The following is a 25,975-nucleotide window of genomic DNA, read 5'->3' as shown; positions in this document are numbered from 1 at the left end:
CTGAAACTGAAACACTGAAAAAGCCATCCTAGTGTTTGACCTTTTACCTTTTTTTCTGAGCTAAATGCAGGAGCGGGATCGATGTGTTTCAGATGAGATCACAATATTATATAGACCAATCATTTAGAATTCAGATGAGGGAGAGGAGAAGGGAAATATTTACAAAATGAAAAACAAAATATATATTATCTTGAGGGAACGATATATTATCTATTATATTATCTAATATAAAGCGGATCTCCCAGTTCGTTAAATATTAGTACTATTTATGTTTGTGTTTTAGTCCGTGTAAACCCTGATGCCCACACACGGGTTTAGACAGAGGTTTTTCGAGGATTAGACTCTGAGCTGGTACACGACGACTTCAGATCAGCCCGCACGAAAATCCTACGGTCTTTTATTTGGAAATGCTAGAATTTAAAAACGAGGCCTGAGAATGAAACACACCGAGGCAGACGTGATGTTCTTCTGCTGGTGGTGGTGGTGGTGGAGGTGGTGGTGGAGGTGGTGGTGGTGCACACAACATGCCAAAGCAGGCGTCTATAGGCCGGTCACGATAATAATCACGATATATCGACTTATCGCTCTGTAAATAAAAGCTGGAACGACGTATTTAAGGCTCGGTATTTCTGGTGTGTTTTGTCTTTTTTGCATTTTTCTCTAATTCAGTAAGATCAGAGCTGTAGAAAGCAGAACTAACAACTGCTATGATGAATTATTTGTTCGTTCTACTGTACAGAGGTGCCTCGTTACGTTCTAAAAATAACCGAAATCCGCGAAGTATCAGCTTTATTTTTTATATTATTCTCTCTGTTTTTGTCTGTAAAACCCCTCACCACACACTTTATACACTTTTCTCACACAGGCGTTAACATTTTCTCACATTTCTCTCTCGTTTAAACTCTCTCAAAGTTCAAACCGTCTTTTTTTTTTGCAATTTTACATGTTTTATTCCAGCGTATGAACGTGCATTGTGTTCTACGTCCTGATTGGCTAAAGGGCTGTAGACCATTGTCCATCATTGTCCATTTTTTTTATTTATTTATTTATTTTTTTGTTATTTTGAGTTCTTTTTGGGTTTTTTTTGTTTATTTTTAACTTCTTTTTTTTTTTTTTTTTTTGAGTTTTGTTGGACTGTAGACCATTGTGTCGTGCGTCCTGATTGGCTGTTGGACTGTAGACCATTGTGTCGTGCGTCCTGATTGGCTGTTGGACTGTAGACCATTGTGTCGTGCGTCCTGATTGGCTGTTGGACTGTAGACCATTGTGTCGTGCGTCCTGATTGGCTGTTGGACTGTAGACCATTGTGTCGTGCGTCCTGATTGGCTGTTGGACTGTAGACCATTGTCCATCAGTCTCCTCCGTGCCGTGTCTCCTGTCCAGTACAGAATGTGTTCAGACAAATTTACATAAACGTTGGATCTCAGTGTGACTCTGAAGTGCTGTACGTTTGCAATTTGTTTTCTCCCCGACAAAACCACAATGTCGATGAAACGTTCTGCACCGACAAAGACGCCTACGAAGGTTTGAACTTTGAGAGAGTTTAAACGAGAGAGAAATGTGAGAAAATGTTAACGCCTGTGTGAGAAAAGTGTATAAAGTGTGTGGTGAGGGGTTTTACAGACAAAAACAGAGAGAATAATGTAAAAAATAAAGCTGATACTTCACAGATTTCGACTATTCCGGGTTATTTTTAGAACGTGACCCCCGCGATAAACGAGGGACCAGTGTTTATATCTTGGTTCAAAATGAGTTATCGTGACAGGCCTAGTGGTCAGTGAACAGAGGGGGTCACTCAGGGAGGCGAGGGGTCACTCAGGGGTGTGGTTCTGGGGGAGGGAGGGGTCTGGTTTCGGGTCAACGCTGAGCACCCGTGGAGACTTACCACAGAACGCAAAATACTTCAATTTGGCCCTTAGGAAGTGGACGTTTTACTCAAGTTTTTTTTTTTTCTGTGTAGTAACCAGTTTAATTCAACATAAAATATCAAAGCCGAGGCGTCCGAACGAACTTTAAAAACGCTGAAAGAATATTATTATTATTGATTATCACCAAAAAGATACGAAAAAACTATGAAATTTAACTCAAACAGGGAACAAAAGCCCCCAAAAAATCAAGAGTATTTAAACATATTCTGTAAAAAAAAATACTGTAAACTCTCATGATCTCCACAGCGCCCTCTGCCAGCGGGTGGGGGACTTACACAGGTTGAAGTAGGGGGTTTGCGGTGACACGGGGAATGCTGGGGTTTGGGGTAACACCTCACCGCCGACAGAAGGGGGCGCCGTCGACTCCAGCTCCTCGAACGCCTCGCGGTAACTGTGCATGTGTCTCTGTGGAGGAAAAGTTCACGTAAAGGTCCCGTATTACGCCATTTTCTCTGCAGTGTTTTTCCTCATACTGAAAACACCCTGTTCCACCTTGTGATGTCATCATGTGGCGATACAGGAAGTGCTCCGCTGTGTTTTTAAACTCCACACACCTTCATTTCTAGAATCATTTGGATCATTCCCAATCTCCACTGAGCTAAAGGTGAAGGATTGGCAGATATTAACTTGAAAACTACCACTTGATGACATCACAAGGTGGAGCAGAGCGTTTTGAGCGTTCCAGATGTAGACAGACTAATAATAATAAAGCGTTACTGAAAGATAAAATGAAACAAAACACAACTCCAGACAGACTTCCTGCTGAATTAGCCCAAAAGTCATATTTTTTGCTGCAAATTTTGGATAATCCTGCTGTCAAATCCTAAAAAAAACATTTAAATCTGACGAAAACTTAAATTAAATATAAATGTTCTAAGGTTTATTAAAGGTCTGAAGGTGTGAATAATCTACTCCTGTCCTGTATCTGAGGCCGTTTCCTCCACGTGAGCTTCAAAAACGCAGAACTGGGAGAAAACGGTTTGGACATAATGAATGTTTTAAGGAGATAAAAACCAAAAAAACCAAAAAAACCAAACATTTCCAGCTGTAATTATTTCAACTGTGCTTTTTTTTAATTAAATATACACTTTTTTTTCTAGCTAAATACTATAAAGTCGATTTTTTTGTCCTGAGGGATGTTACTCTCCTCACCCAACCTGTTGAGCTGTTAGATTTATTTTATTATTGTTTTTTTTAGGGACAAATAAAGTGATATAATCGATATATAACTTGATTCAAAATGACTGAGCTCTTTTGATTGACAGCAGCTTTACCCAATCACAGCGCAAGGAAATGCCATAAGCCCCGCCCATCTCCAGAAGTAGGCGAGGATCCCGGTCAGGAGGATCCCCGAGCTCCAGGACCGGTCTGTTTTACCTCTTTGGGACGCCCGCCGGGGTTGAGGGCGATGGCGTTGACAAACTCTGGAGACACACACCGGACGGGGGAGCGCAGGGGGAACTCCGACCCGTCCACGGAGCTCTCGGCCTGGGCGTCGGGGGGCGGCCGGCGGGAGGTCTGCGCCGGGTCGTCCGGACACGCCGCTCGGGCCTGGACTCCTGAAAACACAGAATTGAAATGGTTCCCAGCTGATTTTTAAGGCTTTATTCTAATCTGGGCGCAGAGTGGGCGGTTCGCAGACAGACACGGCAAAGCTTTGGCGCAACGCTGTGCTTCAAAAACGGTGGGTTCACAATCGCTAAAACTAAAGAAGCGCTGTGTAACTTTTCTTTGGGAGGGTCCGTAACCAGCTTGGAGATGTCGATGCGTTGTCTTGAAAAGTTCTATTAAAACTTTTGCGTGGGATCCAAAACACACACTTAACTCCAATAATTTACGGAGATGTGAGTCTGGTCGCCGCTGAAAAAAATGATTGACAGGTGGATTAGCCAATCAGGGAGAGGCACGGTCGGTCCACATCGAGAAAAAGATCAAAAATGTCACAGTCGGCTGAAAAACACGGCGGATTTCTGCAGAATCAATGAGCAACGCGCTGCAACCTGTTCATCTGAGGCTAGAGAAGTGTCGTTTTGTTTGTAAATGATGAGCGACCAATGAGATCCTTCGATTCACATGCGTCACTGAAATAAACGAATCTGATTGGACGATCACGTTTGGTTCTGCTTCGAGACTGATACCCCTTTGTATGAAAAAAAAAACAAAAAAAAACAGCGAGATATCAGTCTGGAATTGCACGGTGACACGCAAATGACCACCACCAGACAAAGTTACAGGTCAGATCTGCGGAGAGGCGATCCCGCTCACAGTAAGTTGCGTGTTTACAAATGTATTTTTCAGCTTGAACTGTTGTAATTGAATAAATGCGGGATGGATATGACTAATGTCCAAGAGCAGGACTTACCACGTAAAACAAAAACAAGGAGGTCAGCAAGTGGCTAGCTCCCACCAGAAAAGTTACGTAGTGCAGCTTTAGTAAAAAACACGACAACATTCACACGCAAGCATCACACGTATATGGACACTTAGCTCACATGTAAAAACAGTTACATAGAAACCACATGCCTTTACACTAATAAATACACGAACAACGCTGTTTACAAACATCCCACCTCATGACATCATCAGGTGGTAACCCCAAAGCGCTCTATTCAACTTCCCCCGTTTTCTTTCACCACCAAGCTAAGCTAAATCAATGCTAGCAACTACTATTTTAGCCCGATTCAAACTTTGGACATACTCTTCACAGTAAAAACGTGAAGAGTTTGTACAAAATTATTCCTCAATCAGAGCTGACAATAAGCTAACAACAATAGCTAGCATGCTAACAGTGCACTTAGCATATTTCTGTACTGGGGTAAGACATGTTTTGCTCAAATACACGGGCCTAGTACTTTTTGTTTCCTGAATTTCTGTGATATATTTCCATCTACTTTTATCCCACCTCATGACATCATCAGGTAGTAACCCTGAAGTGCTCTATTCACCTTCCCCAGTTTTCTGTCAAGCTAAGCTAAGCTACCAAGCTAAGCTAAATCGATGCTAGCAGCTACTATTTTATCCTGATTCAAACTGCTTCACAATTAGAAACGTGACAAACAAAACTAGTTTATTTTAAAGAGTTTGTCCAAAGTTATTGCTGACTCAGACCTGACGATAAGCTAACAACAACAACTAGCATGCTAACAGTGCACCTAGCCTATATCTGTACTGGGGCAAGACATGTTTTGCTCAAATACACGGGTCTAGTACTTTTTGTTCCCTGAATTTCCATGATATATTCCATGTACGTTTATCCCAGGTAGACTCTTTTTTATTAGCCATGAGGTGGTCTCTTCGGGGTTACCACCTCATGACATCATCAGGTGGTAACCCCAAAGCGCTCTATTCACCTTCCCTGGTTCTCTTTCACTACCAAGTTAAGCTAAGTTGATGCTAGCAGCTACTATTTTAGCTGCTTCACAATTAAAAAAGCAGACCAGACCATAAGCTAACAAAAACATCTAGCATGCTAACAGTGCACTTACATACGTTTTGCTCAAATACATGGGCCTAGTACTTTCCATGATATATTCCCATGTACTTTTACTACTCTGTGAGGCCCATATAACTTTAGCGGCTGTATATTTTCTGTATAAATAGCTTGTTCTTGGCTCCAGACTCGATGTTGTCATCTTTAAAAACATTACGTCCCCTCCCTCCGTTTCCCTCGCTTCCTCCCTCTCTTTCTCCCTCCCTCCGCTCATACGCCTCACACTGAGAAACAGATGTACCCACAATGCACCGCTCCACACAACACCGCCGCCCCGTCGCCACGGCAACGCCTGATGATTTCCAGCTGTTCCTACAGAATGTACGGAGAGGGAGAGAGAGAAAGAGAGACAGAGAGAGAGACACACAGAGAGATAGAGAGAGAAAGAGAGACGCACAGAGAGATAGAGAGAGAGAAAGAGAGAGACGCATAGAGAGACAGAGAGAGAGCACAGAGAGCTAGAGAGACAAAGAGAGAGAGAGACGCACAGAGAGATAGAGAGAGAAAGAGAGAGACACACAGAGAGACAGAGAGAGAGAGAGACTCACAGAGAGACAGAGAGAGAGAAAGAGAGACGCACAGAGAGATAGAGAGAGAGAAAGAGAGAGACGCATAGAGAGACAGAGAGAGAGACACACACACAGGGAGATAGAGAGAGAGAAAGAGAGAGACACACAGAGAGACAGAGAGAGACGCACAGAGAGAGACGCACAGAGAGACAGAGAGAGACGCACAGAGAGACAGAGAGAGACGCACAGAGAGACAGAGAGAGACGCACAGAGAGACAGAGATAGAAAGAGAGAGATGCACAGAGAGAGAGAGACACACAGAGAGAGAAAGAGAGAGACGCACAGAAATACAGAGAGAGGGAAAGAGAGAGAGAGATGCACAGAGAGACAGAGAGAGAGAGACGCACAGAGAGAGAGGTAAAGAGAAAGACAGAGACGCACAGAGAGAGAGACAGAGAAAGAGAGAGAGAGAGGGAGGGAGAGAGAAATAGTGAGAGAGAGAGAGAGCGAAAAGGAGAATGAGAGGAAGAGAGAGAAACAGGGTCCAGGTCTGATAGTTGTGTTAGAGACACAGATGTGAGGTCAGACGAGGTTCGACTCGAATGAACCGAGTCAAAGAAATCACCTGTAACTCAATAAATGCAGCGCAGATGTTGAATATTGTGAAACATTCCAGACAAACCAGCGCGGACTCCGCTCCTCTGAGAAGCGTCTTCTCTTCTGAAGCTGCAGAAGTCTGAAACAGCCTTCCAGGGGTGTCCAAACTGTGGCCCAAGGGTCGAATGCGGCACTCAGATCAATGTTTGGTGGCCCTCGGGCTTCAGCTAAAATTAACTTTTTACTGCAAATTTTGAAAAATATTATCTATGCTTTCTATGCTATCGAAATCGCCTGATATGGGTTTATTTATTTTTTATTTATTTTTTGTTATTTTGAGTTCTCTTTTTTTTACTTGTTTTTTTGAGGATTTTTGTTTATTTTTTTATTTTTAAATTTTTTTGGTTATTTTGAGTTATTATCATTATTATATTTTTTTTGTTATTTTGAGTTTATTTTTTGTTTTTTCATCTCCTCTCTCTGTCTCTGCTGCTTCAGACTCATTCTGGTCTTAAATGTTCGTATTAACCCTCTACATGATCCTGGGGCTTTTATTTTGAGTTTATTTAAATTTTTTAAAATATGTTTTAGTTATTTTGAGTTCTTTTTTATTTTTTTTATTTTTTTTTAACTTTTTTGTTGTTTTGAGGTTTTTTGTTTATTTTATTTTTTTGTTATTTTGAGTTAATTATTATTTTTTGTTTATTTTTAAATTTTGCTGTTATTTTGAGCTGTTTTTGTTGTTTGTTTGTTTTTTTTTTACTTTTTTTTAGTTATTTTGAGTTCTTTTTTATTTTGAGTTTATTTTAAACTTTTTTAGTTATTTTGAAGGTGTTTTTTTGTGATTTTTAGTTAATTTTTTATTAGTATTTTATTTACATTTTTTGTTATTTTGAGTTTATATTTTGTTTTTTGTGTCCTCTCTCTGTCTCTGCTGCTTCAGACTCATTCTGGTCTTAAATGTTCGTATTAACCCTCTACATGATCCTGGGGTTTTTATTTCACTTTTGTGTCTGAAATTTAAGACATGAACATTAATAACAGACAAATCAGGCGTCTTCTTTCCTTGAGTTCACTCCCTCTAGCGTTAGCAACAGGTTTGATTGACAGCGTTGCTAAGGGAAAGGGGCGTTAGCTTCGACAGCCTCGCTCCGGATTGGCTCTTTGGTTGCTACGTACTCGGCTCAAAATTCGCCTATAACTGCTAGCATCGACGCGCTAACGTAGCTCAGTCTATGCAACAAACGCAAGATTAATAAAACATCCCTCGCCCTACAGTGAGGTTAGCGCGTGCCCCGTTGACGCCGTACGTCAGAAACACTTTTTTTTTTTCACAAGATTCCGATACAAAATTTCAAAGACAGAATTCCGAATCGGACAGAAACACACGCAGCACAAGCACAACAAGCTCAGAGCCAAAGTCCACAGCACTCCACAGACGTCCTACAGAGACCAACCAACCCCAGAGAGCGTGAGAGCGACGCGCGTCAGGCAGCGGCGAAGAGCAGGCCGCCATTTTGGAAATCTGGACACGAGCCGAGAACTCTGGGTAAAAAGATGAACCGTGAGAAAGAAAGAGAGAGATAAAGCAGAAAACAGGAAGAGGAACTGACAAGGAGAAGTCCAGTGGAGCTTAACTTAAAATGTATACAAAATTAGCACATAATTAACAATTCAAAACAAAAAAGTTGTGTCTTTGGATTGATGTAAAGTCCTCAAAATGGCGCCCGTGAAAAGACACATGAAGAAAAACTTTTGATGCCATAACTTTGTAAGGGGCTTTTACAGGATTTTGTCATAAAAACGTGTATAAACGACAAGGATGTAGCTTTTCTGGCGCAGGATGAATGTCGCCTGGTTGTCATGGAGAAGTTATTGTTTTCCCTGCATGTTTCATCGTATGGCATTAAAGTTATCTATCTCCATGGAGACAAGAACGTGACGCCACCGGGACAAGTTACAGGCCAAATTTACTCGGGAAGAATGCATGTTTTTCAATGTTTAAATTTATATTTCAAAGTGATAAGTAGGAACAAGCGCCCGCCATGAGAAAAGTTACACAGTGCAGCTTTAAAAATGGTCTTTACCTGCCACTCTTTGCTTCACCAGTCCTTCCACGTTGAAGACCTCCTCGGGCTCTGTCTCTCTCGCCTGCAGTGACGTCGAACCATCGCTAGAGGGCTCTACCACCTCCGCCGGCTTGGATACACTCGACAGATATCCCTTTTCCACTTCCTGTATTTGTCTGGGCTCTGGCGTACTCCGTTTTCCTGGCGTTACCTCAGAATTCGCCGGATAACTGCCGCTCCGACTCCCTTCCTCCGCTTTAAAACTCGGCCGGGATTGCATTTGCGAAAAGGACGGTTGCGCGGTGACGACGTTTTGCACCGGAACGCTTTGAGACTTCGGCATCGCATTCCCGGGCTCCAGATCTAGCATTAGCATGTTTAGCGTCTGGATGGATTGTTCGATTTCTTGCTGCGACGCGGAGCTACGATGCGGGAATTGCGGTAAGCTATGGCTGTGACTCGGCATCACCATGTTTGACGGGCTGAAGATAATTCCTTCGGTAACCGGTTCTTCCGTGACGCCGAATTTCTGCCAAACGTTTAACCCTCGCTGCACCGCCTCCCTGCTACTCGTGGTTCGCGCCGGGGCTTGCGGTTGCGGTTGCGGCTTCGTCTCCGCTCCGAAAGACTGCGATCTGTACATACTCCCATTTTGCGTTACCATGTAGTCACCAGGAGATGGCAGTATCTCGCTGGGCTTTTCTGACGCAGTCCTTTCCAAATACATAACATGGTCCTGCCCGTTGACGCTGCTCTCCGGTTGGTAGTACAAATCCGCCGGCGTCGCGCGATCTTCCAAGGAGGAAAACGTCCCAAGACTGTCCACGCTGTTGCCTTCCTGACTCGTCGGCAATTCATCGTCCAAAATATCAGTTTCCCGGTCTACTCCGATGCGCCCGTGTCCATTCACGTGGATTTGCGCTGGGACTAGATGTAGCATACCGCTGCTGCTAGCATTAGCCGTCGACAAATATGGCTGTCTACGCATGGGCCCTTCCAACCCGCTCAAAAGTTGCTCTAGCTCTTGTTTTTCCTGCGGGCTGATGGGACGCTGCACAGGTGGAGCCGGGTTGGCTTCGTTTCGCTGGTTCACGGCGGAGACGGTAGGTGGCGCTGTTGTGTTTTCATCGGTACGGTCAGTTTTGATGGAAGCCGTGGAGTTGCCCGAGTCGCTGCTCACGGAGAGGGCTTGGTCTACGGAGGGGAGAGCTCCAGAGGGGGGGATCCCATTGGAGGTCACCGGGGGGTCGATGGAGTCTTTTTTGCGGACTTTGGCGTAGAGGCTGCCGTCCAGAGGGCCCTGGGTGTGGATGACGTCTGCAAGACACAGAGAGAAGACGCGGTAAGTGTTACTCAGGTGCAATAATGAATCCAACGACTCATCGACTTTTAAAATACCGTATTTTCTATAAGTCCGTTTTTTTTCATAGTTTGTCCGGGGCTGCGACTCAGACGTGATTTATATGTGAAATATATGAGTTTTTCTTCATTATTATGCATTTTTTGGCTGGTGTGACTTATACTCCAGTACGACTAAACCAGGACAAACCAGGACTAAACCAGGACTAAACCAGGACAAACCAGGACTGAACCAGGACTGAACCAGGACTAAACCAGGACTGAACCAGGACTAAACCAGGACTGAACCAGGACTGACCCAGGACTGAACCAGGTCTAAACCAGGTCTAAACCAGGACTAAACCAAGACTGAACCAGGACTAAACCTGGACTAAACCAGGACTGAACCAGGACTAAACCAGGACTAAACCAGGTCTAAACCAGGACTAAACCAAGACTGAACCAGGACTAAACCTGGACTAAACCAGGACTGAACCAGGACTGAACCAGGACTGAACCAGGACTGAACCAGGACTAAACCAGGACTAAACAAGGACTAAACCAGGACTGAACCAGGACTAAACCAGGACTGCACCAGGACTGCACCAGGACTAAACCAGGACTGAACCAGGACTGAACCAGGACTGAACCAGGACTAAACCAGGTCTAAACCAGGACTAAACCAGGACTGAACCAGGACTGAACCAGGACTGAACCAGGTCTAAACCAGGACTAAACCAGGTCTAAACCAGGACTAAACCAGGACTGAACCAGGACTAAACCAGGACTGAACCAGGACTAAACCAGGACTGAACCAGGACTAAACCAGGGCTGAACCAGGACTAAACCAGGACTGAACCAGGACTAAACCAGGTCTAAACCAGGACTAAACCAGGACTGAACCAGGACTAAACCAGGGCTGAACCAGGACTAAACCAGGACTGAACCAGGACTAAACCAGGACTGAACCAGGACTAAACCAGGACTGAACCAGGACTGAACCAGGACTAAACCAGGACTGAACCAGGACTGAACCAGGACTGAACCAGGACTGAACCAGGACTGAATGAAACACAGCTCCAGGTCTGTGAGGATCACACTCGTCCTGATTTAGACTAAATTGTTCTGAAACTCGTCTGTGTGAGTGAATTCTTAACATTCAACTCTGAAAACAAAAAGTACATTCTCTGCTTCCCCTCGTGTAGAAGATGAACTTTAGTCCATAAATCCACAGTTTTTCCAAACAGCTGTTGTTGAATTAAACTCTGGCTCTGATTCTTCTTCTCCCAGTGCAGGAAATGGAGCGATCCTGAAGTGAAACAAAACCACGTCCACAGGCGCCACGGACAAACTCAGTCCAACCATGACACCACGAGGAGCGTGTCAGCCACCGTACAACACACAACACGCCTACAACACGCCTACAACACGCCTACAACACGCCTGTCTACAACACGTCTACAACACGCCTGTCTACAACACGCCTGTCTACAACACGTCTACAACACGCCTGTCTACAACACGCCTGTCTACAACACGCCTGTCTACAACACGCCTGTCTACAACACGTCTACAACACGCCTGTCTACAACACGCCTGTCTACAACACGCCTGTCTACAACACGTCTACAACACGCCTGTCTACAACACGCCTGTCTACAACACGCCTGTCTACAACACGCCTACAACACGCCTGTCAACAACACGCCTGTCTACAACACGTCTACAACACGCCTGTCTACAACACGTCTACAACACGCCTGTCTACAACACGCCTACAACACGCCTGTCTCATGTCAGCGTGTGTTTAAGGTGGAGTCAGAGAGAAAAACATCTAACATTTATACAGAAAATTAGTTTTTAAAGCAGACCTGGTTTAGTCCTGGTATAGTCCTGGTTTAGTCCTGGTATAGTCCTGGTTCAGTCCTGGTTTAGTCCTAGTTTAGTCCTGGTATAGTCCTGGTATAGTCCTGGTTCAGTCCTGGTTTAGTCCTGGTTCAGTCCTGGTTTAGTCCTGGTTTAGTCCTGGTTTAGTCCTGGTTTAGTCCTGGTCTAGTCCTGGTTTAGTCCTGGTTCAGTCCTGGTTTAGTCCTGGTTTAGTCCTGGTCTAGTCCTGGTTTAGTCCTGGTTTAGTCCTGGTTTAGTCCTGGTCTAGTCCTGGTCTAGTCCTGGTCTAGTCCTGGTTTAGTCCTGGTTTAGTCCTGGTTTAGTCCTGGTTTAGTCCTGGTCTAGTCCTGGTTTAGTCCTGGTTTAGTCCTGGTTTAGTCCTGGTTTAGTCCTGGTCTAGTCCTGGTTTAGTCCTGGTTTAGTCCTGGTTTAGTCCTGGTCTAGTCCTGGTCTAGTCCTGGTCTAGTCCTGGTCTAGTCCTGGTTTAGTCCTGGTTTAGTCCTGGTCTAGTCCTGGTTTAGTCCTGGTCTAGTCCTGGTTTAGTCCTGGTTCAGTCCTGGTTTAGTCCTGGTATAGTCCTGGTTTAGTCCTGGTATAGTCCTGGTTCAGTCCTGGTTTAGTCCTAGTTTAGTCCTGGTATAGTCCTGGTTTAGTCCTGGTATAGTCCTGGTTTAGTCCTGGTATAGTCCTGGTTCAGTCCTGGTTTAGTCCTGGTTCAGTCCTGGTTTAGTCCTGGTTTAGTCCTGGTTTAGTCCTGGTCTAGTCCTGGTTTAGTCCTGGTTCAGTCCTGGTTTAGTCCTGGTTTAGTCCTGGTCTAGTCCTGGTTTAGTCCTGGTTTAGTCCTGGTTTAGTCCTGGTTTAGTCCTGGTCTAGTCCTGGTCTAGTCCTGGTTTAGTCCTGGTTTAGTCCTGGTTTAGTCCTGGTCTAGTCCTGGTCTAGTCCTGGTCTAGTCCTGGTTTAGTCCTGGTTTAGTCCTGGTCTAGTCCTGGTTTAGTCCTGGTTTAGTCCTGGTTTAGTCCTGGTTTAGTCCTGGTTCAGTCCTGGTTTAGTCCTGGCTCTTGTCACATTAATCTTACGTCTGAAAGTTTTTTTTTTTACTCTCGTCTTTACGTTTGAAAAATGTCTCCATTTTCTGAAGCTGTTGTGAAAAAAAAAAAGACTTTTGTTTATTTAAAGTGACGACAATGAACTTTGACCAGGAAGTACAGAGACATGGACCATAAACAGGTCAAAGGTCAAAGGTCAAAGGTCAACACATCTGACACACAGAGAGCTCCACCTGAGGACTCCACCTGAGAGCTCCACTCATTGGACCTCAAACAGAAGGCAAGTCACAGGTCATATCTGTGGAGAGGCGATCCAGCAGGGATAAAGCCCAGTAGGAGACACACCCAGAGAAACAGGAAGTGGAGAGAAAAATGGACAGAGTGAAGGAAACTCCACATCACGAAGAAGAAAAACACAGAACGAGCACAGATACAAGAGTTATGTCATCAAGAGTACTACACCGACACAAGACCAGGACTGGACCGGGACTGGACCGGGACTTGAACGGGACTGGACCGGGACTGGACCAGGGCTAGACCAGGGCTAAACCAGGGCTAGACAGGACTAAACCAGGACTAAACCAGGACTGAACCAGGACTAAACCAGGACTGAACCAGGACTAAACCAGGGCTAGACCAGGACAAGACCAGGACTAGACCAGGACTAAACCAGGGCTAAACCAGGACTAAACCAGGACTAAACCAGGGCTAGACAGGACTAAACCAGGACTAAACCAGGACTGAACCAGGACTGAACCAGGCTAGACCAGGACAAGACCAGGACTAGACCAGGACTAGACCAGGACTAAACCAGGGCTAAACCAGGGCTAAACCAGGACTAAACCTGGACTAAACTGGGACCAAACAACTGTGATGTTACAAGTTCATCCTCAGTTAGAAAATAAATCAAGTATCAAGTATTTCAAACTACTATTTAGATGGAGTATTGATAGTAGCAGTATATAAGTATAAGTATTAAAAATATCCATAGTAGTACTGATGATAATAGCTGTGGTAGTAACAGGAGCTGTAACAGTAGTAGCAACAATAGTAATAGTAGTAGTAATAGTAGTATTCATATGTAACAAGTTCACGACCTGTAAGTAAATTCATGTCAAGCAAATACATTTACTTTCTTGTAGTAGTAATAGTAGTAGTAGTAGTAGTAGTAGTAGTAGTAGTAGTAGTAGTAGTAGTAGTAGTAGTAGTAGTAGTAGCAGTAACAGTAGCAGACGTGTTATTAACAGTAAACCATTGTGTAATAATTATACTAAATGTACTAAATTTAATCTGCTGAAACGGCTCAATATTCCAGAGTTATAAAACAGATTTTCCAGTCCAGGTCGCCACGGTAACAGAGTCACACCGGGGCAGGACCGAAGGCGTCGAGCTGGAGCAGTACACACACACACACACACACACACAGTACACACACTGTACACAGACACACAGTACACACACACACACTGCACTCTCAAAATATCATATTCATAAATACGACAGTCTGAGGGGTGAATACATCCTCTGTGTAGAAACGCACAACTGTGAGCTCTGTGTCGTCTCCAGGACAATCCCCCGAACAATCAACTGTGTCAGATGCCCTCCCCGTGTGTGTCAGATGCCCTCCCCGTGTGTGTCAGCTAAACCAGGACTAAACCAGGACTAGACCAGGACTAAACCAGGATTAGATCAGGACTAGACCAGGACTAAACCAGGACTAGACCAGGACTAGACCAGGACTAGACCAGGACTAGACCAGGATTAAACCAGGACTAAACTTGGACTAAACCAGGACTAAACCAGGACTGAACCTAATCTCAATCGACACATTTACTGATCACATTTATCCGCAGTGCCGTTGCATGATGCTGTGTCATATTTTCACTGTACGTCAGATGCCCTTCCTGCAGTCCTCTGGCAGATGTTTTCAGTCACAAAAATCGTTGTAAATTCTCTGTGTTTTTGTTGTAAATTCTCTGTGTTTTTGTTGTAAATTCTCTGTGTTTTTGTGAGCTTCTGTGTTCCCTCATAATGTCATGGAAAGAACAGGCTCACCCAGCTCGGAGTAACACGCCCGAGTCCCACCCACGGCTCACATGGACCAAACACACGAGTCACAAAGAGCGCTGTGATTCCTCCAGCCCGTTTGGACATTACTCTTTTTATTAATGTTATTTACAGCGTTTAAGGGGCCTGTGCCTGATTTGTTTTTTCTCTAATGCTCCATGATAAAGAAAAACTTGTCTGGGGATAACCACAGGCAGTTGTTTCCATGTGGTCCTCATCCAGCCACGTGCCCGACTGGTCAAAATGCAGAACTCACTCTCAGTCCATCCACGTTCTTCCACTTATTCGATTTGGTTTAGTCCTGGTTTAGTCCTGTTTGGTCCCATTTTGGTTCCATTTTAGTCCTGTTTTGGTCCTGCTTTGGCCGTTGCTCCTACACATTGAGAGGAGTAGCTGAGGTGGCTCGGGCATCTGCTCAGGATGCCTCCTGGACGCCTCCCTAGGGAGATGTTCTGGGCATGTCCCACCGGGAGGAGGCCCCGGGGAAGACCCAGGACACGCTGGAGGGACTATGTCTCTCTGGCCTGGGAACGCCTTGGGGTCCCACCAGAGGAGCTGGAGGACGTGTCTGGGGTGAGGGAAGTCTGGGAGTCTCTGCTTAGACTGATACCCCAGCGACCCGGCCCCGGATAAGAGGAAGAAAATGGATGGATGATTAATTTGAATAATTATGACCTTCTTAGTCTTGGCCTTTCACCAAAAGTAGTTAAAAATACTATAGATGCTAAAACGTTGTCTCTAGTTTGACAGTTGTGGTGATTTTTTTACTTCCTGGTTGGACAACAGAGCCATAATTTCATAACTGTTACCAAGCAACCAGACTGTAAACAAAGGCCAAAACATTAAAAAAACATAATAATTTACACAAAAGTTATGATCAGATATTTTGTTAAATGAAGGTTTAAATATGTTCCTTGTGCGTACAAAGTGCCTTTTGGATGGAGTTTTGTGTACTGCTGGCACAGAGATAACATAAGATAATAGGATAGATATGAATATGGGGAAAAGTTCCTGAATGCAGCTTTAAAAGTTGTCAGCTTGTTTTCGTGTCACTGATCTGATCCTGCTGTTCTGTCCCAGTCTGTGACGTGTGTGATCAACTATGAGACTTTTATTAATACTCTCCCAGTAAATCTTATGTTTAGACTGAACGTCCTGCACGAAACCCAAGCCTCTTCCTCACATGGCCCAGACCTGGACCTGGGCCTGGGCCTGGTTTAGTCCTGGTTTAGTCCTGTTTTAGTCCTGGTTTCGTCCTGATTTGGTCCTGATTTGTTCCTAGTTTAGTCCTGGTTTGGTCCTGGTTTAGTCCTGGTTTGATTCTGTTTTGGTCATGTTTTAGTCCTGTTTTGGTCCTAGTTTAGTCCTGGTTTGGTCCTGGTTTGGTCCTGGTTCGGTCCTGGTTTGGTCCTAGTTTAGTCCTGGTTTGGTCCTGGTTTGGTCCTGGTTTGGTCCTGTTTTGGTCCTGTTTTGGTCCTGTTTTGGTCCATTTTTAGTTCTGTTTTGGTCCTAGTTTAGTCCTGGTTTCGTCCTGATTTGGTCCTGTTTTGGTCCTAGTTTAGTCCTGGTTTCGTCCTGATTTGGTCCTGTTTTGGTCCTAGTTTAGTCCTGGTTTCGTCCTGTTTTGGCCCTGTTTTGGTCCTGTTTTGGTCCTAGTTTAGTCCTGGTTTCGTCCTGATTTGGTCCTGTTTTGGTCCTGATTTGTTCCTAGTTTAGTCCTGGTTTGGTCCTGGTTTAGTCCTGGTTTGGTTCTGTTTTGGTCATGTTTTAGTCCTGTTTTGGTCCTAGTTTAGTCCTGGTTTGGTCCTGGTTTGGTCCTGGTTTGGTCCTAGTTTAGTCCTGGTTTGGTCCTGGTTTGGTCCTGGTTTGGTCCTAGTTTAGTCCTGGTTTCGTCCTGATTTGGTCCTGTTTTGGTCCTGTTTTGGTCCTGTTTTGGTCCTGTTTTGGTCCATTTTTAGTTCTGTTTTGGTCCTAGTTTAGTCCTGGTTTCGTCCTGATTTGGTCCTGTTTTGGTCCTAGTTTAGTCCTGGTTTCGTCCTGATTTGGTCCTGTTTTGGTCCTAGTTTAGTCCTGGTTTCGTCCTGATTTGGTCTTGTTTTGGTCCTAGTTTAGTCCTGGTTTCGTCCTGTTTTGGCCCTGTTTTGGTCCTGTTTTGGTCCTAGTTTAGTCCTGGTTTCGTCCTGATTTGGTCCTGTTTTGGTCCATTTTTAGTCCTGTTTTGGTCCTAGTTTCGTCCTGATTTGGTCCTGTTTTGGTCCTAGTTTAGTCCTGGTTTGGTCCTGTTTTGGTTCTGTTTCGGTCCTGGTTTCTTCCTGTTTTGGTCCTGTTTTAGTCCTAGTTTAGTCCTGGTTTCGTCCTGTTTTGGCCCTGTTTTGGTCCATTTTTAGTCCTGTTTTGGCCCTGTTTTGGTCCATTTTTAGTCCTGTTTCGGTCCTGGTTTCATCCTGTTTTGGTCCTAGTTTTGTCCTAGTTTAGTACTGGTTTGGTCCTGTTTTGGTCCTGTTTTGGTCCTGTTTTGGTCCTGATTTGGTCCTGGTTTAGTCCTGTTTTGGTCCTGGTTTAGTCCTGGTTTCGTCCTCCTTTTACCCTCTTCCTGCCCACATGGGGGCGCTCTTTCGGGCCTGTTCCTTTGGGTGTAAGTGGAGAGTCTAAGTTTCAGCGTGGACTGCGTTCCTAAACTGGACAGTGACAGTGATACTCCAGAGCCTGTAGTTTTATTGCTCTACGGGGGGTCCACGGTGGAGGGAGGGCATCTGGGCTAAAATAAGGACCGGGGAAACACTAGTAATGTCATAGTACATTTTAGCACATGAGAGATGCAGTTACACTCACTTTACTGGAGGAATGTTTCTCAATGTGGCATTAAAATCTACTGCATTTCTTACAGATGGGATTAGACCTGGTTTAGTCCCGTTTTAGTCCCAGTTCAGTACCGGTTCAGTCCTGGTTTAGTCCTGATTTAGTCCTGGTTTAGTCCCGTTTTAGTCCCGTTTTAGTCCCGGTTTAGACCTGGTTTAGTCCTGGTTTAGTCCTTGGTTAGTCCTAGTTTAGTCCTGTTTTAGTCCTGGTTTAGTCCTGCTTTAGTCCTGGTTTAGTCCTTGGTTAGTCTTGGTTTAGTCCTGGTTTAGTCCTTGGTTAGTCCTAGTTTAGTCTTGGTTTAGTCCAGTTTTAGTCCAGTTTTAGTCCTGGTTTAGTCCTTGGTTAGTCTTGGTTTAGTCCAGTTTTAGTCCAGTTTTAGTCCTGGTTTAGTCCTTGTTTAGTCTTGGTTTAGTCCTGGTTTAGTCCTGGTTTAGTCCTTGGTTAGTCTTGGTTTAGTCCTGGTTTAGTCGTTGGTTAGTTCTGGTTTAGTCCTGGTTTAGCCCTGGTTTAGTCCTTGGTTAGTCTTGGTTTAGACCTGGTTTAGTCCTGGTTTAGTCCTGGTTCAGTCCTGGTTTAGTCCTTGGTTAGTCCTGGTTTCCCAATAGTTTTGTCTTGGTTTAGGACTAATCTATTTTTCTTTTTTTTTTTTTTTTATTAATTAATTTATTATTATTATTATTCTCTTTTGCTGAAAATGTGCTCACCTTAACGCCTTTCCACAGATCTGACTATAACCATCTGTCACTTGGCGGCTTTCCCTTCACAAACAGACAAGTTTAAAACCATACAGTGGAACATTATCGACAAAACAATACCATGTCTGTAAAAGCATCCACCAGACACAATATTTACATTTGAATTATTCATTTCTATGGTAACAGTCCATCACAAACCAACGGAAACAAACAACTAAATATCTCCACAAGCTTTTAGACGCCATCTGTGTTTGAACAATCTAGAGATCTCTCCCAGGCACTGATCAAACCCTCCTTACGATTCAGTGTAAGATCCTGTACGAGGCTCCGCCCACAAGCCGACATCACCCACGCTCCCACACGACAATCCTCCATAAATATACAAAAACTACGACTACGACTTCACAAACCTGACGTGATGTGCAGTAGTTTCATTAGTGAGATGCAGCTGATTGTGATAGAGCTCTGAAGGGGGAGGGGCTTAGCACAGAGAGCAAAGAGAGGCGTGGGTTGTTGTTTCTTTCTATAAATCATTAATAAGAAGTAACTAAAATAATCGAACAGTTTGAATTGTGATGAAATTTAAATCGTAATCTCGACGCTAAAGCAGTTTTTTTTGTTTATTTGAGCTGAACTGGACCAGGGCAGGTTTTAAATTAGACGGGAATTAGTCTGTGTTTCAGTTCAGTCCTGGTTCAGTTGTGGTTTAGTCCTGGCTTAGTTTCAGTTTAGTCCTGGTTTAGTCCTGATTTAGTCCCGGTTTAGTTCTGGTTTAGTCCTGGTCAATATCGAGTCTATTCCTTAGAATTGAAATCGATTTTGAAATGTTCATGACAACACGACTCCCTCCATACTTAGGGGGGTGAAGTGTCTTGCTCAAGGACACAACAGCACTCGGTCTAAACAAGATTAAACCAGGACTAAACCAGGACTAAACCAGGACTAAACCAGGACTAAACCAGGACTGAACCAGGACTAAACCAGGACTAAACCAGGACTAAACCAGGACTGAACCAGGATTAAACCAGGACTAAACCAGGACTAAACTGAGACTAAACCAGTAGTACGGAGCGTTGTTCAATCCTACAGTGTGACTTGTCGCAGACAGGAGTTATGCCTGACAGTTTGCTCCTGTCGCCTCCATTTTACAGAGCGACCCCCAGAGTCTTTAATCTATGACCTTTGACCCTCAATGACCCTGGCTTCTCTTTAACCTGCGACCTACGACCTTTGTTCTCTTTAAAGGCGGAAATAGCCTGTTCCCTGAAACCTCAGCACACTCTAAACACTCTCAAAGATCACAGAATGTACAACACATGGTCCTGGGTTAGACCTGGTTTAGTCCTGGTTTAGTCCTGACTTAGTCCTGACTTAGTCCTAAGTTTGTCCTGGTTTAGTTCAGGGTTAGACTTTGCTTAGTCCTTGGTAAGAGCTAGTTCAGTCTTGGTTTAGTCCTGGTTTGGTCCAAGTTCAGTCTTGGTTTAGTACTGGTTTAGTCCTGGTTTATTCCAAGTTTAGTCCACGTTTAGTCCTGGTTTAGTCCTTGGTTAAAGCTAGTTCAGTCTTGGTTTAGTCCTGGTTAAGTCATAACTTAGACCTGGTTTAGTCCTGGTTTAGTACATGTTTAGTCCAAGTTTAGTCCGGGTTTAGTCCTGGTTTAGTCCAAGTTTAGTCCAAGTTTAGTTCTGGTTTAGTCCATATTCAGTCCTGGTTTAGTCCTGGTTTAGTCCTGGTTTAATCCTGGTTTAGTCCGGTCACATTCCTATATCCACTAATGAAACTCCAGCACATCACGTCAGGTTTGTGAAGTTGTAGTTACAGTTTTGAATCATTTTTTTTTTTGTATATTATTCACATCAGACGTGTTTTTGATGAGGGAACAACGTTAAAACATGAGAGGAAGCCAAAAGAACATCGATTTTGCAAAATGCCTCGTCTTCATCGATGTCGAACACTTAAAGCTTCCTGTGAGATCGGATCTTTGGCTCGAGTTCAAAGTACTTCAGCACTTTGTCCTCCATCGACCATAAACTCCAGCTCCAAACGGTCTGCACTTATTCCCTTTATTTACCTTTTAGAACAACTCATGAAATATACAGAGCATCCCAAATCTAAAAGAACGAGAGAGTAAAAGAACGAGAGAGTAAAAGAACGAGAGAGTAAAAGAATGAGAGAGTAAAAGAACAAGAGAGTAAAAGAACAAGAGAGTAAAGAACAAGAGAACAAGAGAGCAAAAGAACGAGAGAGTAAAAGAACGAGAGAGTAAAAGAACAAGAGAGTAAGAGAACAAGAGAGTAAGAGAACAAGAGAGCGAAAGAATAAGAGGGTAAAAGAACGAGAGAGTAAAAGAACGAGAGAGTAAAGAACAAGAGAGTAAAAGAATGAGAGAGTAAAAGAACGAGAGAGTAAAAGAACAAGAGAGTAAAGAACAAGAGAGTAAGAGAACAAGAGAGTAAAAGAACAAAAGAACAAGAGAGTAAAGAACAAGAGAACAAGAGAGCAAAAGAACGAGAGAGCAAAAGAACGAGAGAGTAAAAGAACAAGAGAGTAAAAGAATGAGAGAGTAAAAGAACGAGAGAGTAAAAGAACAAGAGAGTAAAGAACAAGAGAGTAAGAGAACAAGAGAGTAAAAGAACAAAAGAACAAGAGAGTAAAGAACAAGAGAACAAGAGAGCAAAAGAACGAGAGAGTAAAAGAACGAGAGAGTAAAAGAACGAGAGAGTAAAAGAACGAGAGAGCAAAAGAACGAGAGTAAAAGAACAAGAGAGTAAAAGAACAAAAGAACAAGAGAGTAAAGAACAAGAGAACAAGAGAGCAAAAGAACGAGAGAGTAAAAGAACGAGAGAGTAAAAGAACAAGAGAGTAAGAGAACAAGAGAGTAAGAGAACAAGAGAGCGAAAGAATAAGAGGGTAAAAGAACGAGAGAGTAAAAGAACGAGAGGACAAGAGAGTAAAAGAACGAGAGAGTAAAAGAACAAGATAGGAGGACACAGGATGGTTTAGTCCTGGTTTAGTCCTGGTTTAGTCCTGGTTTAGTCCTGGTTCAGTCCTGGTTTAGTCCTGGTTTAGTCCTGGTTTAGTCCTGGTTCAGTCCTGGTTTAGTCCTGGTTTAGTCCTGGTTTAGTCCTGGTTTAGTCTTGGCCTCTTCATTGATTCATTTCCTGAACTAAACAGACTCATTTTGACGTCTTGAGCTGAATAAACCCCGGCTCTTTGAACGTCTCACTTGTTGAGTTGCATCGGTGTCTCTGTTCCGTCCCTGTTCCGTCCCTGTTCCGTCTCTGTTCCGTCTCTTTTCTGTCCCTGTTCCGTTTCTGTTCTGTCTCTGTTCCGTCCCTGTTCCGTCTCTTTTCTGTCTCTGTTCCGTCCCTGTTCTGTCTCTTTTCTGTCTCTGTTCTGTCTCTGTTCCGTCTCTGTTCCGTCTCTTTTCTGTCCCTGTTCCGTCTGTTCCGTCTCTTTTCTGTCTCTGTTCCGTCTCTTTTCTGTCCCTGTTCCGTCTGTTCCGTCTCTTTTCTGTCCCTGTTCCATCTGTTCCGTCTGTTCCGTCTCTGTTCTGTCCCTGTTCTGTCTCTTTTCTGTCTTTTTTCTGTCCCTGTTCTGTCTCTTTTCTGTCCCTGTTCCGTCTGTTCCGTCTCTGTTCTGTCTCTTTTCTGTCCCTGTTCTGTCTCCGTTTCGTCCCTGTTCCGTCTCTGTTCTGTCTCTTTTCTGTCCCTGTTCCATCTCTTCTGTCTCTGTTTCGTCCCTGTTCCGTCTCTGTTCCGTCCCTGTTCTGTCTCTTTTCCGTCTCTTTTCCGTCTCTGTTCCGTCTCTGTTCCGTCTCTGTTCCGTCTCTTTTCCGTCTCTGTTCTGTCTCTTTTCTGTCTCTTTTCTGTCTCTTTTCTCTCTCTGTTCCGTCTCTGTTCTGTCTCTGTTCTGTCTCTTTTCTGTCCCTGTTCCGTCTCTTTTCTGTCCCTGTTCTGTCTCTGTTCTGTCTCTGTTCCGTCTCTGTTCCGTCCCTGTTCTGTCTCTGTTCCGTCTCTGTTCTGTCTCTTTTCTGTCCCTGTTCTGTCTCTTTTCTGTCTCTGTTCTGTCTCTGTGTTTTCAAAGATCCGTCTGAGGACCCAGAGGACAATGGACTCTGTCTCTAAAGACGGAGGACGTTCAGATTTCTGCATCTGTTTAATCCCACACGTTCAGGACGACAATAAGAGCCATAGAGATACCGATCCGATACTGACTCGTGTACTCGCCGATACCTGTCGCATGGAGTGAAGTACAAATACTGCAGTTTTATTAAAGTACGAGGACAAAAATAACTGTAGTAAAAGTCTCTGTGTGAAGAACATCCACAGAATAAAAGATTTGAGACTAAAGTGTCAGAGTCAGATGTGGGTGGGGTCTAAACATGGCCGCCCGCTGACGTGTGTGTGTCGTACTCAACGCCGTTTCAAGTGTCGCCTTTAGCGGCGACGAACATCGAGCGGCGACGGACATCGAGCGGCGACGGACATCGAGCGCGGTCGAGCTACAGCCGCGTGGAATAATAATATTTAGTGATAATGTTTGTCCAGGAGCTCGATCGTGTCGTACCATGTGACCACTCTGACCAATCAGAGCTTCAGACTAAACCAGGACTAAACCAGGACTGAACCAGGACTAAACCAGGACTAAACCAGGACTGAACCAGGACTGAACCAGGACTGAACCAGGACAAAACCAGGATTGAACCAGGACTGAACCAGGACTGAACCAGGACTAAACCAGGACTAAACCAGGACTAAACCAGGACTAAACCAGGACTAAACCAGGACTGAACCAGGACTGAACCAGGACTAAACCAGGACTAAACCAGGACTGAACCAGGACTGAACCAGGACTGAACCGGACTAAACCAGGACTAAACCAGGACTGAACCAGGACTAAACCAGGACTGAACCAGGACTGAACAGGACTAAACCAGGACTAAACCTGGACTAAACCAAGACTGAACCAGGACTAAACCAGGACTGAACCAGGACTGAACAGGACTAAACCAGGACTAAACCTGGACTAAACCAGGACTGAACCAGGACTAAACCAGGACTGAACCAGGACTGAACAGGACTAAACCAGGACTAAACCTGGACTAAACCAAGACTGAACCAGGACTAAACCAGGACTGAACCAGGACTGAACAGGACTAAACCAGGACTAAACCAGGACTAAACCTGGACTAAACCAAGACTGAACCAGGACTAAACCAGGACTAAACCAGGACTGAACCAGGACTAAACCAGGACTAAACCAGGACTAAATCAGGACTAAACCAGGACTAAACCAGGACCCACTCTGATGTCGGCTTGTGGGCGGAGCCTCGTACAGGATCTTACAGCTAAACATAAGGAGGGTTCGAGTAGAGCCCGGGGCAGATCTCTAGATGACTCAGACATGCTTCAGACGTGTTTTTGATGAAGTAACGACGTCACGGGAGGAAGCTCCAAACACTCGTCCACGTCCTCCGTCTGGACACACGACTAGAACCTCGCGTCTCCGCCTTTTGTCCTAAACGTTCGGCTGTGGTGAAACGGGAGAGTCAGCAGGGGGCGGTGTAAGCAGAGAGAGCAACACACACACACTGAGCAACACCAAAACTAAACAACGAGTCGCACACACATCTGAAAATCACACACACAAAAACAAACACAAAAGAATATAGAATGTGTGATCTGATCTGAACTAAGGAGGAGAGAGGATGGACAGATGAGGAGGAGAGAGAGAGGAGAAGGAGCAGAGGAGAGGGAAAAAAGAGGAGAGACCTGGAGAGAGAAGGCGGGAGAGAGAGGAAAGAGGAAGACAGGAAGAATGAGAGGAAGGGAGGAAATGAGTGTGAGAAGGAAGAAGAGAGGAGGCTCAGACGGACAGAAAGAGAGGAGAGCAGGGACAGAGGAGAGAGGGGGGAGCAAGGAGGAGAGATGTAGGAGGAGGAGGAGGAAGAGGAGGAGGAGAGGGTGAGAGAGGAACAGGGAGGAGGAGAAGAGGATGAGAGGTTGAGGGTAAGAGTGAGGAGGGGGTTAGGGGGAGAGAGAGAGAGATGGTGGAGGAGAGAAGGAGCGTGAGAGGGACGGGGAGGTGAGAGGGAGAGAGGGAGGAGAAGAGGGTGAGAGTGAGAGAGAGGGAAGGGAGGAGGAGAAGAGGGTGAGAGCGAGAGAGAGGGAAGGGAGGAGGAGAAGAGGGTGCAAGGTGAGAGAGGGAAGAGGAAACGAGGGTGAAAGGTGAAATGGAGGGATGGAGAAATCGAGAGGGAGAGATGGACAGATGGAGAGAGGGAGGGATGAAGAGATGGAGAGAGTGAGAGAGGGAGGGATGAAGAGATGGATAGAGTGAGAGAGGGAGGGATGAAGAGATGGAGAGATGGAGGAGATGGAGGGATGAAGAGATGAAGAGATGGGGAGATGGAGAGATGGAGGGATGGAGAGATGGAGGTGCAGACTCTGTTTCCATCACACTGTGATGTCACTGATACTACAGCTCCAGTACACACTCAGTACACACTCAGTACACACTCAGTACACCAAGAGAAAAGTACTATAGTACAACAGCATTAGCTACAGTAGCAGCAGGAACACAAGTATGAACTCCAGTTAAAGTACAAGTAATCGTAGTAGTAGTAATAATACTGGTGTGGTACTAAAAGAAAAACTGTAGACACATAAATACTATCAGGAGTTGTAGAGGCAGCAGCCGTAAAAGTAGTAGTAGTAGTAGTAGTAGTAGTAGTAGTAGTAGTAGTAGTCATAAAAGTAGTAAAAGTTGTATAGCAAAGGGGAAAGAGGGAGGAGAGAGACGAGAGAGAGAAGAGAGGGAGGAGAGGAGAGAAGGAGGAGAGAAAAGAGGGAAGAGAGGAGAGAGAAGAGAGGAAAGAGGGAGGAGAGAGAGGAGAGAGAGGAGAGGAGAGAGAGGAGAGAAGAGAGGGAGGAGAGGAGAGAAGGAGGAGAGTAAAGAGGCAAATCTCTGCTGAACTAAAGGTAAAAGGGGGAGGAGTCAGTGTGAAAACTACCACTTGATGACATCACGAGGTGGAACAGAGCGTTTTCAGTCTAAATCTGCAGGATTGTGTGTTAAACATGTGCGAAAAAAACAAAAAAAAAACAAAAAAACACAACTCCAGGTCCGTTTGCGACGAGGAAACGACATTAAAACGTGACGTAAATCCTGCGTAATGTCGGACCTTTAATGTCACACAGTGCGGCTTTAAAGAAAATCCTAAAAATAGCACCGATACACACTGCAGCTTATCGGACGGGAGGGCATCTGGGTTAAAATTAAACCAGTATTTGTTGCTTCTGTCCCGGGACCTTGGGGGAGGGGAGGGGTGAGCGTGTTACATAATGGCTTATACGAGCGGGGCATAGTAGAACGATATCACGCCGAGGACTAAGCCGGGACTATCTTTGGACTATCTGTGGACTACGTGGGGACTATTTTTGGGGTCTGGCAGTCTTGGAGGTCCGACGAGGTGACGAGGACTAAAT

General features: G+C 44.7%; 1 protein-coding gene across 8 annotated transcripts in view; it reads right to left on the bottom strand.

Moving 5' to 3' along the window:
- Positions 1–25,975, bottom strand: part of LOC117389177 (tensin-1) — a 239,718-nt gene that overhangs the window by 27,836 nt on the left and 185,907 nt on the right. For all 8 annotated transcript variants that reach the window (XM_055230572.1, XM_055230573.1, XM_055230579.1 and 5 more), the window contains 3 exons: positions 8,612–9,910; positions 3,306–3,487; positions 2,204–2,333 (listed from right to left, as the gene is read on the bottom strand). In XM_055230572.1, the coding sequence (XP_055086547.1) occupies positions 2,204–2,333; positions 3,306–3,487; positions 8,612–9,910 (1,611 nt within the window). The remainder of the gene's footprint in view (positions 1–2,203; positions 2,334–3,305; positions 3,488–8,611; positions 9,911–25,975) is intronic.

This window comes from Periophthalmus magnuspinnatus, chromosome 21 (genome assembly GCF_009829125.3).
Source record: "Periophthalmus magnuspinnatus isolate fPerMag1 chromosome 21, fPerMag1.2.pri, whole genome shotgun sequence".
Classification (NCBI taxonomy): domain Eukaryota; kingdom Metazoa; phylum Chordata; class Actinopteri; order Gobiiformes; family Gobiidae; genus Periophthalmus; species Periophthalmus magnuspinnatus.
This window is presented reverse-complemented; position numbering and strand designations above follow the sequence as displayed.